General features: G+C 39.4%; 1 protein-coding gene across 2 annotated transcripts in view; it reads right to left on the bottom strand.

The window, feature by feature from the left end:
* Positions 1 to 851: 851 nt before the first annotated feature.
* Positions 852 to 15,091, bottom strand: part of mindy2 (MINDY lysine 48 deubiquitinase 2) — a 54,583-nt gene continuing 40,343 nt past the window's right edge. Inside the window, exons 8-10 of one of the 2 annotated variants that reach the window (XR_009062465.1) lie at positions 12,078 to 12,266; positions 9,619 to 10,248; positions 852 to 1,432 (exon numbers count right to left, since the gene is read on the bottom strand). Coding sequence is in view for 1 of the 2 variants with exons in the window: in XM_057829306.1 (XP_057685289.1) it covers positions 10,054 to 10,248; positions 12,078 to 12,266 (384 nt within the window). In the remaining variant the exon portion in view is untranslated. Of the gene's footprint in view, positions 10,249 to 12,077; positions 12,267 to 15,091 lie in introns of both variants that reach the window. The other variant, XM_057829306.1, reaches the window with a different exon arrangement.

Here is a 15,091-nt window from a genome sequence, read left to right as displayed (position 1 = left end):
TTTTACCCTGGAACCCCCCGTTTACAGACGTCGCGCAACCGCTTTTGTTTCAACCCAGCCATAAAAAGGTTAGTAATTTATTATCAAAATGTCATTTTTAGCTTAGAATCATTAATTGATGTCTAATATTTCGCTTAAAAAAAAAAAAAAAAACGACTTTAAAAAATGATTCACTCGCACAATTATAAACTTTTAAACAAATTACGTCACAATGAAAAAATTGGCGTCTGTAAAAAAGTCACGAATATATACCTCATAGCTATCGCTAAATTGGATTTTTTTCGTTACTGTCACATTTCCCCCCAATATTTTAGATAAATAATCGATCCATACAAAGAAAAATGGAAAAATAAACGTTTAAAAGGGTAAATATATGGAAATGAAAATCTCGATTACTCCTTGATGTCTGCGATTTCTGCATCGCGACCCTTGTTATATTACTATGTTTCACCCATAAAATCCTCCAAAAATCCAACTGTGGCCATTCACAGCCGATTCTTGGCACTCAATGATACATGCTATATGGAGTTTTTGGATCGAAACAAGGTAAGTACGCGATAATATCTCGTTAAAATCATGGCGTCTTTAATTCTGCTCTCGCGTGCTCTCACTTCCAGTTAGGGTTTTGCTGTTTAAATTTTTTTTTGTTTTGTTTGAATGCCCTCCTGTTCAAAATTTTTCTTCCCCCAGTAAATTGACATTTTAAGCTTTCCAACGACGCATATCGGACAATTTTGAAATTTGGCCAAATTGGGAGTCTCAGAGCGGAACTTCAAGTCACCTGAGTGTTTTCTGCCATATATATATATAAAAAAAAAAAAAAAACATCAGGTGCTATGGAAAAAAAAAATCCCCAGATCGCCCTGCCCTAATTGGACACCTATCGTCGTCAATGGCATTGAAGCATAATCCCAATAATTCTCAACAATCGAACCCGGATTGTACGGGGGTTCACTGTACTCGTAGGTAGTCGGCCATGCAAGAGCAGCATTGGTTTGGAGTGTCATTTGTAACTTGAGCGTCCTTCATCCAACGTGTGCGTATGTGCAGATAGTTCACCATGTGACTGCAGGCCCTAGGAAGTGTGCCCATACAAAGCTTGAAAAAGAGCTAGAACAGCATGTCGCTTCACAAAAAAGCCTGAGTAGTTGGGATGTCGGCGGATTGTCTCACACTGCTCGTACGCCTGGATTTATCCTAGAAAACGTCGTAAGGCGCCTTGTATGTCGAAAACAAGCAAAAAAAGCTTTGAAGAGGAGTTTTCCCCGCATGGTAGCCTGCCTTTCCATCTTCCAAAAGCCTTCCGCGTCAGCTTCCAATTTCCTCACTCAGTTGAGAAGGCTTCAGTCAAGGCATCCAACTGGAATGTAGTCATAGAAAAACTTGCGGATGCATTTCACAAATATGTACACCTCGTCTTGTTGGCAAACATCTGTATGGATGGAAAGCCTTTGAGCATTTATGCCATATCCTTGACATCCAGCCATTGACGGCGATGGACGTCCAATCCATTTTGACTGGCCACAGTTCAAATGGATTGGAGGTCTATCGCAGTGAATGGCAGCCATTGTACCAGTATACTGGTTTACTAGTGTTAATAGGAAGATTATGAACAGGGTGCTAATAGGGCTGCCACAGTTAATCCACAACTAATTGCTAAACAAATTCATCGTCAACTATTTGGATAGTCGATTAATCGTCTAGAGACATTTTCGATGTAAAACTGTCCAAGTCCTCTTTTTGAACATCTTTGAGTAAATATTCTCTTATTATTGTTATTTTCAATTTTTAATTAGGACAAAAAAGACACAATTTTGATTTCGAAAAAAATAAAATAAAAAATGAAAAATATATTCTCTTATTTTAATTTTATTTTTCAATTGAAAAGGAAGGAAAACAGTCTTCTTTGATTTCTGTTCTGTAGTTATTGATATATAAAATTAGATATCTGCAAACATCAACTTTTGCTTTGGAAAACTGATACAGTAAGTTACATAATGTTCATAATCCACACTGTAAAAAAAAGTTTTGTTAAACTTGACATTTCAAGTTAACCTATTCACTGACTTTTTTTTTTTTTTTTTAATTCTGATGGAAAACTCGATAAATAAAACATTTTAAGTACCATAATTTTCGGACTATGAATCATGCGACTTATAGTCCAGTCCCGCTTATTTGTTAATAGGTAACACTTTATTTGACAGCGGCATCATAAGACTGCCATGAGACTGTCATTAATTATGACATGACACTATCATGAGCATTAATGAATGCATATGACAGATGTCGTTATCTTCTACATCCATTCAAAAGTGAGATAATTTTCCGGATGACACACAATGACATCTGTCAAAAGCATTCATTAATGTTCATGGCAATGTCATGACATAATTATGACGGTCTTTTGGAGGTTTTATGACGCTGCTGTCAAATAAAGTGTTACCTATCAACCCAAATAAAGCAACAATTAAGTGGCACTGGACTATAAATTGCAGGATTCATAACTAGCAATTTATGAAACAACTGGAACAGTAACCGAAGAAATAATTAGCACAGATCATGAATTTTGTTTACATCTGTAGCGCTGCAATGCATGCTAGGAGGTTGACTGTCTCTCCCTAGGGAGCAGTGATAGCCAAACGAAGCTTCTTGAAGCAATGAAGCTTTGCAGCCAATTGGTTCAAAGTTTTGTGGTGGTTCATTTGATTTTATGACAGTCTTATGATGCCACTGTCAAATAAAGTGGTACCAGTTAACATCTTTTAGTGTAAACATCCCATTATACAGTGAGGACAGCTGCAATTTATGCTCCAGTGCGGCTTATCAATGAACAAATTACTAGGGCTGTCAAAATTATCGCGTTAACGGGCGTTAATTCTTAAAATTAATCACGTTAAAATATTTGACGCATTTAACGCACATGCCCTGCTCGAACAGATTAAAATCACAGCAAAGTGTCATTTCCACTTGGTGTGTTTTTTAGTGTTTTGATGCCCTCTGCTGGCGCTTGGGTGCGACTGATTTTATGGGTTTCAGGCTTCAGCACCATAATTATTATTGACATCAACAATGGCGAGCTACTAGTTTATTTTTTGATTGAAAATTTTATAAACTTTAATAAAACGAAAACATTAAGAGGGGTTTTAATATAAAATTTCTATAACTTGTACTAACATTTATCTTTTAAGAACTACAAGTCTTTCTATCCATGGATCGCTTTAACAGAATGCTAATGTTAATGCCATCTTGTTGATTTCTTGTTATAATAAACAAATACAGTACTTAAGTACAGTATGTTGAATGTATATATCCGTCTCGTGTCTTATCTTTCCATTCCAACAATAATTTACAGAAAAATATGGCCTATTTTATAGATGGTTTGAATTGCGATTAATTACAATTAATTTTTAAGCTGTGATTAACTCGATTAAAAATGTTAATCGTTTGACAGCCCTACAAATTACGTTTTCGTGTCAAATTTGGTGGGTGGTTGCTTATAGTCAGGCGTGCCTTATAGTGCAAAAATTACGGTAAATATGACTTCAGTTTAAGCAGTTTTAAGTCCAATGCATGAGTTTTCCATCGAAACATGACAAATACTAAGCCACTTTTTTTTTTTTTACAGTGCAACATTTCTCAGCGCCATTTTTTAAATGCACATTTCCGGCTAAAATGTAATGCTCAGAGTAATATAACTGTTAACAACGTGATTTTGATATAAGCCGACTAATCACAAAAATAATCGACGATCAATCGACTATCAAAATGATCATTTGTGACAGCCCTCGGCTCCAATTCTCCTTTACAACAGAGAGCGTTTTCATTCAATCACCAACATCCCTTCTAGTTACTAATATGCCACACAAAAAAATGCACTGCAATACAGTCCAGAACTAGTGTAGTGTAAAACACTTTCTCACTCTCCATGGCTGAATACTTCACACAGGGACACACATTCAAAGTGAGCAGACCGCAACAATGCACACGCTCCACTAAGGCCAAACTGTGATGAACAATGTTTACACCGCTACGGAAAGCTAAACATAACATCTTCACTGGGTGCACACAGTAAGCAAAATACTGTATTTTTAAAGCCGACAAACAAGAATTTGAGGAGGATTTGGGCCACACTGAGTAGAAAAACTAGAAAAATGATAGCAATTGTAGAATGTATTTCCACAAGAATAAATCATAACATCAGGACTTAACGCTCCTAAAATTCGAAAGATTATCATTGCTTATTTTCCACGAATTTTTTTTTTTAACACTAAGGATAAACTTGTGTTGAGAAAACAGATCTTTTGTGTGGGATTTTGTCATTTTACAAGAGCGGGGCGTAATAATTCAAGACTAGAGTTTATGTTACATAATGAAGATCAGATGTAATTTTGCAAAATAAAAGTCATGTTATGAGAATGAAGTCGTAATAATAGGAGAGTACTGCAGTTGAAAGGTTCCAAAGGGAAAAAAAATGGAGAATGCGAGAAGAATCAAATCAGGAAAATTACATAAAAAAGCTAGGACATTGCAACAACTTGCGTTGTTACTTATGTTGCCCCGATACCAATTTTTTGGCTCCCAATTCCCATACCTAGCTGTGTACCTTTATTTTATTTTATTTTATTTTTTTACTATTTTGCATACTCTGATGTAAAGTAATTGCTATCTCAGCTTGGTCAGACACTGCTTAACTCATTGGTTGCTAGGCGTCCAATGCATTGGATTGAACATATACTAGTGATAAACTCATTTAAAAACATCAATTTAGTGCCGTATCGGTATCGGTACTGGTACTAGTACTTTGCCCTGAGCTTCGCAAAATGTCTATTCTCTCACTTTTCAAATACCGACTCAAAACACATCTGTAACTTACAGTAATTCTTTCTTACCCACCTTGATCCTTAGCTCCGTTTTGTCTCGACCTCTTAATGTTCTATGACAGTGATCCCTCGTTTTTCGAGGTTAATGGGGACCAGAACCTGCCGCGATAAGTGAAAAACCGCAAAGTAGCGCAGATTTAGCATTAGAAATAGATACATACTGTATAAGACACTTTTTTTCACTTTTATTCCCCCAAAATTATGATTAAAAAAAAATCTACAGTGTAAATTAGGGGTGTGACAAAATATCGAAATGGTGATATATCGTGATTATTTGTATCCCAAAAAGTAATCGATATGCTCCTGCCAAGAATCGAGATAACGTTTTAAAAAGGTGTCAATGTTTAAAAAAGATAAAAAAGAACCAACAAGTTGCTACCAAAATCTTCCACCATAATAGTGTCTCAGTTAACTGTAAGGCTGCATTGACGGTGCTCGATGCCCAATCCATTTAGACTGGGAACGTTCGTTCATTTGAAACCAGAGCATTCAGTCATTCTGTCCGGTTTTCAGGGCATTTACAGGTCACTTGCGGTTCATTTTAGGGCAGACATGTCCAAAGTCCGGCCCGGGGGCTAAATGCGGCCCTTGGTCAAATTTCATCCGGCCCCCAGCCTCTGTTGAAAAATCAACCAGCATATGAAGTAGCTTACATACTAAATGCTGCTCCTCATTTAGCCACTAAAAGGCAGCAGCACCAAAGCAACATTATCCCGTGTGACCCTTTACTCCCAATTTTCTAAAATGCCGACTATCAACAAAAAAAAAATAAAGTTGACTGCGACGTCCGACCCTTCAAGGATAGGTGGAAATTGGACTATTTCTTCACTAAAATATGCAAAAACTGTGTCTGCCTCATCTGCAGAGAGACAGTTGCTGTTTTTAAAGAGTTCAATGTGAGGCGATATTACCAAACAAGACACGCTGACATGTACGACAAGATTACTGGGAAGATACGCAGCAAGAAATTGAAGCAACTTGAAGCTATCTTAATTTCACAGCAGCAGTATTTCGCAAGAGCCCGAGAGTCGAAAGAGAACACAACAAAGGCTATTTGCGAGATTGTTGAAAATATTAATTAAAAAAAAAAAAACATAAATAAAGCAAATGTGACACACAGAATGGCTTGCTAAAATTTGCTTAAATATATTGCTCTATGTAAAGGACATCAGCCAAGGTTGGCCCCCCACATTTTTACCACACCCAATCTGGCCCACTTTGCAAAAAGTTTGGACACCCCTGTTTCAGGGCATCTGCAGGTCATTTCCTGTTGAGTTTCAGTCACTGCCTATTCATTTGGGTAATTCCCAAGTCACTTCCTATTCTGTAACTCAAAAAAATCAGGAAGAGACCCATAAAATACCCCAAAATCAACAGAAAGTAACTGAAAATCAACAGGTAAATGACCTTAAATGGCCCAAAATTACGTCATTGCCTGGCAATGGCTGCCACTACCGGCCATAGACGTTCAATCCGTTTGAAGTGGGAGGGATGGCAGCGAATGAACGAACGTTCATTCGCTGCCACCCTCCCATTTCAAACGGATTGGACGTCTACAAGTGATAAACTCATTCCAATTCAAAGCAGAAGCTTGTTTTTCTGATTATTAGTTGTTTGTAAAATATCCTAGAATGATTTCCTGACCAGTGTATCGATAATCGTTGTATCGCCATATCGTCAGATCGTTATCGTGAGCTTTGTATCGGAAATCGCATCGTAAGGTATCAAGAGGTTCCCACTCCCAGTGTATATATTTTAATAAATGCTTTTTAAGCACTTCAAATGTAATAAGTATGATAAGTTTTCAACATGTTACTGTCCCACAAATTATTTTTAGCCAAGAATAAAGTAACGTAGTAGGAAAATGCTTGGCTTTATTAAATGCTTCTGTCACCACCCTTGCCTGTGACTTTTGGAGTGACACGTAGAAATTACAAACTGCTCCGGATCACTTGTGGCGTTTGTTGCCGCGAACACAACACGCCCGGCTGCCTCGAACGTCGCCACACACACACATTCATTCATTCATTCCAGCGCGCGTCTCCCTATACCCCCGCCCGCGCATACGCTCAAAGAGTCTGTGAGTCTAATAGGGATGCAACGATACAGTTATGTCACGGTTTGATACGATTTTTAATACGAGAGACGATTTTTGATTCGATTCCATACATTTAATGCTCAGAAACAAAAAATACAAGTGTTTTTTTGTTTTAATAATTAAATAAAAACAGCAATTCCATCATATAAACATGCATTTTAGTGCATAATATTTATGTGCTTACTTCTTACTGATCTGAAGAAATTTTGTATAAAAGTGCTGAAAACAATCTTTACTGTTTGTAAAGTGAGGCGGGGCACACTGTTGATTGCTACAGCTCTCTTAGCAGGTATATTTACCACATGAGCAACACTTCCTATTTGGGGTCTGAGACCATCTGTGTCACGTACTGAAATAACAATATTTGCAGCATTGTCTATAGTCACTAGTATGGATTGATTTGACCTGCCTAACTTCCATTCACTCATGGTGTTTTTTTAAATTTATCGACTACGCGTCCCATGATCAGTCTGGGCTCACGCAGCCAATGGCATGAGCTCGAACGTAGCAAATCTAGGTTGCTATTTGATGATATCTAGCGTGTGCGCGAGAGTGTTGTCGGGGCATTAAAAAAGTTAACAAACACCACAGAAGTCACGTCTGCTCATTACTGCACAACACCAGCATATGACAATCTATTTTCATAAAAAGGACAAATTTGAAGTACAGGGCTCTTAATTTGCCACTCATTGTTCATAATTAAACCATGAGATAGCTCCCTGTGTCCCAGAGTGTTAAGCTGTCTGTTGTCAAAGCGAGGTGTCAAGTCGGTAACAATGTTGTGGCAGGTTTTGTTATAAATATCTGGAAAGGCAGTCCTTGTTAAATATGTCCGAGTGGGGATAGCATATCAGCAAACCCAAAATGCTGCCACACATCGGATCGGTACGATGTTGAAGCCGCCTACTTAAGCTTTTGTCTTTCCTCACTAGCAATGATTTTCGTGTGCCATAAACAAACGCAGCTCCCGCCCTTCAGGCAGTTTGGGGGAGGAGTGGAGGAGGGCTGCTTGCAATGAGGGGCCTTCTCAGAGGTTTTATACAAGGCAAAGCTGCACCGGACATTTTAGCGAGAGAGAGATCACAAAAAAAGTTCGGAAAATACATTTTGGGAGATTTTCATTTGGATCGAATGTTTTTGCGTATTGAATCGAAGAGGAGGTATCAAACGTTTCAATATAAAACAGAGTATTGTTGCATCCTTAGAGTCTACTCATTCCTCTCACTTACACGCAATGAGTTGCCACAGCAACCGTTTAACAAGTTAAACGATGATTGACACATGTAGCCTGTTTGATGTCCACTTCTCTGGCAAGATCAAACACAACCATCTATCAACATCGTTAACTTTAATAAGCAACTCCATTGCAGTGCTGCAGTGCCTGAGGAACAAAGAGCAGGGAGAGGGAGCGAGAGTGCCAATAGGCAATCGGCCCGGGACAGCTCATTTGTATTTTTTTTTTGTTTAATTGAAAAAAATCCGCGATGGACTGAGGGCGTGAAGTTTGAAGCGCGAAGTGGCGAGGGATCACTGTGCTTTTATCCTGCTTTTAATTTGTGTTTGTTAGTTTTTAATCTATCTCTTGTTCAGTGTCATTGTGTGTTTTGAAAGGTGCTTGAAATAAAATGTACGGTATTATTATTATTAGTAGTAGTAGTAGTAGTAATATTGGTGCAACACGAACTATTATATTATTAAAAAAATTATACAATTCCGAAAATATCAGTTGTGAGGTCGTGAAAACTACTAGAAATTTAGGACTTGAGAATAAAGTTGTATTGTTATATAAAGGGGTCATTTTGCAAATGATGCAAGAATGACATTCTAAAAATGTGTAAAGTTGGAACCTTAAGCTTAGAGTAGTAATGTAAAAAGAAAAAATTGAATTATGAGTTATATCGCAGGGTAAAAAGTAAAATTATGAGGAAAGAAGTGAAATAGTCACAGCAAAACAATAACAAAAATGAAGTTGTAAAAAAATGTGTGAATAAAGGGGGAACATTACCAGTACTAAGTTGTAATGTTCCAACAAAATCCTACTCATGACAAAGTCTGTTAATTTACCATTTAAAAAGTAGTTTTTTCTTCAAAGGAAGAAAAAAAGGTGTGATGTACAAATAAAGTCGAAGCGTTACAGAAAAGCAAAAAAAAAATATATATATATATTAAAAAAAAATTTTTTTAAATGCAACAGAAAAGTCATAATAAACATTTGGCATGTTACTATATAAATGTTGTATATTACGCAAACTCTCAAAAAAATCTTTTCACTCCATTTTTTGAAACTATTCTCAAATTTTATAAATATTCATTTCAGTGTGGCCCAATAATATTAGAAAATAAACCTTTGGAAACTGATTTGAGCATTTATTCCATATCGTTAATATCCAGTAATAGTATACTACCTGACTAGAAAGTAGAAAAACTAGGGTGCATTAACATTCTTACTGGTAATTTTTTTCCTCCTCTACTTTTACAACTAGTGACACACAACAAGTTAACATGGGCTGCCATTGGCGACGATGGACGCCCAATCTATTGGACGTCTACTGCCGTCAATGGCACGAAATGAGTTCATCTGGATGTCAAGGATATGGAATGCTTAAAGAAGGTAAAGAAATGTTGGCATCAAGATCTTACCTCTAAAAAGCAGATGTATTGTACTTTGTTCTGTAACATACAACAAATAATGAATTCAAATCTTCATTTGGAGAACGATGGCGAGTTATGTTTAGTTAACAAAGTTTGGCCAACTCGCGCAAAAGATCCCGGGGGGACGTGGCGGTCCGCTGAGGGTGGAGCATGGCAGGCACCTCTGGTTTGGGAAGCAAATCCACTCGTCTGGAAGTCTCCTTCCCTCGCCGCAAACACGCACTTCTGCTCGTATGGCAAACAGATTGAGCATTTCCTCCATAGCATTAATATCCACCAGGTACTAGTATACTATTTGTCCTTACTAGTAACATGGACTTGTACTATGAGTATGCCAAAGTTGTTAGAATAGAGCTATGGAGCGTAAATTAAATAAAGGTATTGAATAACTGCTTAACCTGTTTGCCATACGCTACCTTGATGTTACAAAATGACACATTTGTCTTTTTCCTTGGCTTCCTTCTTTGCTTTGCGCTCCGTGCCGGACGACTGTTTTCCCGGGCTAGCTGTGGCCTGGCCGGCCGCTGCCGCCGCAGCTGTCCCAGTTCCTCCTGCCGGGCCGCCGGATCCCGCGGCCCCTCTGTCTGCCTCGTCTGCCCCCGCAGCTTCCTGCTGAGCCTGCAGCACAAGCACACAAGACCTCTGAATTGAAGCAGGTACAGGAGGGCTAAACAGTTTTATTTAAAAAAAAATCACAATTCACGATTTTTTTCAAATTAAGCTTCAGTGCAAAATTCAATATACCCATATTAGGCATGTGACAAAATATTTACATGGTGATATATCATGATACCTTGGCTAGGTAGGGGTGTGACAAAATATCAAAATGGTGATATATCGTGATACTTTGTATCTAAATATGCACGATGATATCGGTCACCGATAATTATCGGCCGATAATGGCAATTATAATGTCACACAGATAATCCAGATAATAAAAAAAAAACAATAATGCAAAACATGCACTGGAGAAGTTCCATGAGGCGGAAAGACAGCGTCCTCATTCAACACCACTAACCCAGCAGCCATTTAAAAGTGCATCACAAAGATTTTTGGAACGAATACGAGGCTGCTGCTAGCAGGAATGCTAAAGCTATTGTAAACACAAACTAAACTAAGCTACTGGGCTTGTGACGATACAGAGTTGGGTTGTTTGGGAATGCAGCCCAAAGCGGGTGGTAAACTCGCCTCTAAGGCTAAACACCGGCATGAGACCGATAGTCGACAAGTAGCCGTCTTCCAACGGAGCCCGCCACTCTGGCCGGTCCGGCAGGCCGCCCCTGCCGCCTCGCCTTTGGTGGGGGTGGGCCGAGCCCGGTTCCCCGGCGGCGGAATATCCGGCGAACACCCCGGTTTCTCGAGCATTCCCCCACGGTGTGCGAGGCGCGCGCCTCCGTCCGGAGCAGAGCCAGGCCCCGAGAAGGCCACACGGCCGACAACCGGTGGCTTGTCTTTGCACCATGGTCGCCGGCCGATAAAGGCATGCCCGCCGAGAATGCGCTTTTCTTGGCTTGGCCCCGAGCAGTACCCCGCTCCGACGTCAGCCGGTTTGGCTGGCCGATCCAGCCCGCTTATTCCAATTCGCGTGCCCATCGAGAATGGGCTATTTTCGGCGTTCATTCCCGGCGATGAGCACTGACGTGGTCATCTGCGCTTTGCCAAATTGTTGTATGTAGTCCAATCGAATCAAAATACGATTCTAATTCACATAATAATGCTACTCAAGATTTTTTTGATGCTGTCGCAGGCACTTTAAATCTGATCTGGGCCACATTTTTCCAGAATGTAGCGGCGGTCTGAACTGTCAAGTCTCCCGAATCGGAATTCGTGCAGCAATTACGTCAGCAAAGATCAAGAGCGGCAGGAAGGTCGGCAGCGATGCAGCTGTGCATTAGCGTTAGCGCCTAGCTTGAACTCTTTTTTTTTTACGCAGGAGGCGGGCTTGACCACAGGCATAAAGAAAAATAAAATGAAGAAAAGGATAAGCCTGATAATGCTCGATTTTCTTTCTGTGCGTCACATAAGCAATATTTCAGTATTGCTTACATGGCCAAGTCTGGGCAAAATGACGCACACACGTAAGGCTTATGTGCGTGCGTCATGCACGCACAGTGCTTGTAGAATGATTTCTTGACCCATGTATCGATAATTGTTATATCGCTATATTGTGAGATCATCGTTATCGTGAGCCTTGTATCGCAATTTGTATCTTATCGTGAGGTACCCGGAGGTTCCCATCCCTAACCCATATACCGGTAATATGGTCTACCGGCGCGTTTAGTGACAAGCAGGATAATAAAATGGTAATCCACTGGATGGCACAATATACTGTGTACCTAATTCCTACAATAGAATAATGCAACCCCCACAATGGTGCATTAAGTACTCCCCATTTGTTTCAAGCCTTACAGGACTTGCCTGGAGTGAGTAGCCCCCCCTCCACGCACCTGCGCCTGTGCTGCCGCAGCTGCTGCCGCCTGCTCTTGCTCCTGTTCCTGGTAGTACTGTGACGCCCGGCGGTCTTCCTCCTCTTGCAGCTTTTTAGCCAGCTCCAAGTCACTGATGCCTGGGAGCTGCTCCCATTGGAGGTCCTGGCTCTGCTGCTCCTGCTGCAGCGACAGCGCCATCAAGTAGTCCTGGGGAGCACAAGAAGCATGGCAATATTTAAGCGGAGTTGTTTACGCATTCACTGGCATTGACAGCGATAGATGTCCAATGGAAAATGATCACTGTCAGCCACTCCCAGTTCAAATGGATCGGACATATATTGCCATCAACAGCAGCCAATGAGTTAAATTAGAAACTCACGGTATGATGCAGCAGTTTTCTGCATCAAACTACAACAAAATAATACATGCAGTTTTATTAGTCACACCTATACGTAATCTATTTAGTTTCGATCTCATTAGGTCGTGCAGCTGTACAAAACCTGATTGCACCCTGGGCCTCATTAGTGCTTTCTCTCATCGAAAGTTGTTTATGATACCTTCAGAAATTGATTTTCCCCAAACCAGGGACTGTCCAGGTAAACAAGTCATCTGTAAAGTCTACCCTGGCTATTGTCTAAGTGCCGAATTTGTCAGCAAGTTCTGCTTTTGAACAGATGGCTGTGAAACACGCAAAATTGCAGAGGAGACAAAAGCTTGCTGAATTATTAAAGGGCCACTGGGAAGCTTTGGTACATAGTGGAGAGAATTTCAGGGGTGCGGTAGGACTACGGAGGGGGCGGTTCTTTTATAACTCATCCATTATTGACACTTTTTTACAAGCGTGTAGTTGAATTTGGGAAGTGGCAGCTACATTACTATTTCTCGTTTCTTTTGTTTGGATTCTATTCATGACAGGGGCCATCCTGTCAGAAATTTATCATATTCTTCCCACTAGGCCTGATCACTAAATCAGTTTTTTGAAATTGAGTTTTTTTTTTTTGAGGATGATTAAAAAAAAAATAGTTTGAGTATCTTTCCCCCTTTAACACACCCAATATATGTCTATATACAGTGCTGCTCGAAAGTTTGTGAACCCCACAGCGATGGTCAGATTTTTTGTAAAAAAAACTAAAATAACCTTATTAAATGTTAAGTTATACCCAGATCCACAATACTGATATTCCAAATAATGGACTGAAACAAAAGAAATAGTTATATTGTCATTCTTTATTTAACAAAAGTGGTTGATTTAAGAAAAACTCCGATATCATGTGTGCAAAAGTATGTGAACCCCTTCAGTTAATAGGATATTGCGCCTCCTTTTGCAGAGATTACCTCAACCAAACGGTTTCTGTAGTGACTAATCAGCCTCTCACATCTACTTTGGGGGATTTTTGCCCATTCTTCCTTGCAGAACGCAGTCAGTTGAGAGAGGTTTGATGGGCGTCTGGCATGAACTGCTCGCTTCAGGTCCCGCCACAGCATTTCAATGGGATTTAGGGCAGGACTTTGACTGGGCCAGTCCAGAACACGAATCTTCTTCTTTTTCAGCCATTCCTTGGTTGTATTGCTGGAATGCTTTGGATCATTATCATGTTGCATGATCCACCTTCTGCCAAGCTTTAACTTCAAAACAGATGGCGTCAGGTTATGTTCTAGGATTTGACAATATTCCTCAGAATTCATGATTCCCTGGACTATGTGGAGTTGTCCAGGTCCTGAGGATGAAAAGCAAGCCCAGATCTTGACATTCCCACCTCCATGCTTCACTGTTGGGAGAAGGTTCTTTTGGTGGTATGCAGTGTTGACTTTTCGGCAGACATGGCGGTTTTGGTTGTGACCAAATAGTTCAATTTTGCACCTACATCAGTTGATGAAAACTCTTTTTAATTTAGTCTCGACAACACAACTGTTAAAAAAACAAAAAAAAACTACTGAATTGATTGATTAGGAAATCAGGTTGAAATAATAGAAAATTCCAAAATGTTGAGGGGGTTCACAAACTTTTGAGCAGCACTGTATATATATATTAGGGCTGTCAAAATTATCGCGTTAACGCGCGGTAATTCATTTTTTTAATTAATCACGTTAAAATATTTGACGCAATTAACGCTCAGACAGTATTCTGCCTTTTGGTAAGTTTTACAGCAAGGCTTTTTGTGCTGTCTAACAGCGAACTCTTGTGGTCGCTTTGCGACATGGTTTATTGTTGTCTTGCCAGTTCAGTATGGCTGCAGGACGTCTCGGGCTGACGCCTACGTTGTAATGTTGTGCTTATATGATCCTTGGACAAGATTTGTCCGTAATTATGCTTGTTGTAAATAATGTACATATTATATTAGTAAGCGAAATGTTATATTTTTTGTATGAGACGCTTTTTGTTTATGTTTAGTGAACCTGTATAGCGTGCTAAGCTAACGTTGCTAATGTAATGCTTGTGTACTTTTTTTTTGTAGTTTTACGACGGTCTAAAGAGGACAATGGTTTGAGGCCATTTTATTAATAAATCAGATGAAAAAGAAAGAAGTCTGATTATTATGGCGTCGTTCACTAGCTGTCTAGCTTTGGAAAAAGACGCTTCGGAGTGAGGACAGCATAGACAGATTTAAATGACAGTAGAGTGAAATGCCCACTACAGTCCTTATGTACCGTATGTTGAATATATATATCCATCTTGTGTCTTATCTTTCCATTCCAACAATTTATTTTACAGAATATATATATAATTTACAGAAAAATATGGTATATTTTATAAATGGTATGAATTGCGATTAATTGCGATTAATTACGATTAATTAATTTTTAAGCTGTAATTAACTTGATTAAAAAATTTTATCGTTTGACAACGCTTGTCAAAATTATCGTGATAACGGGCGGTAATTAATTTTTTTAATTAATCACGTTAAAATATTTAACGCAATTAATGCACAAATGCCCCTCTCAAACAGATTAAAATGACAGCACAGTGAAATCTGTACTTGTGTTTTTCGGAGCTTTGGCTCCCTCCGCTGGCGCTTGGGTGCGACTGATTT

This window comes from Corythoichthys intestinalis, chromosome 1 (genome assembly GCF_030265065.1).
Source record: "Corythoichthys intestinalis isolate RoL2023-P3 chromosome 1, ASM3026506v1, whole genome shotgun sequence".
Taxonomy (NCBI): domain Eukaryota; kingdom Metazoa; phylum Chordata; class Actinopteri; order Syngnathiformes; family Syngnathidae; genus Corythoichthys; species Corythoichthys intestinalis.
This window is presented reverse-complemented; position numbering and strand designations above follow the sequence as displayed.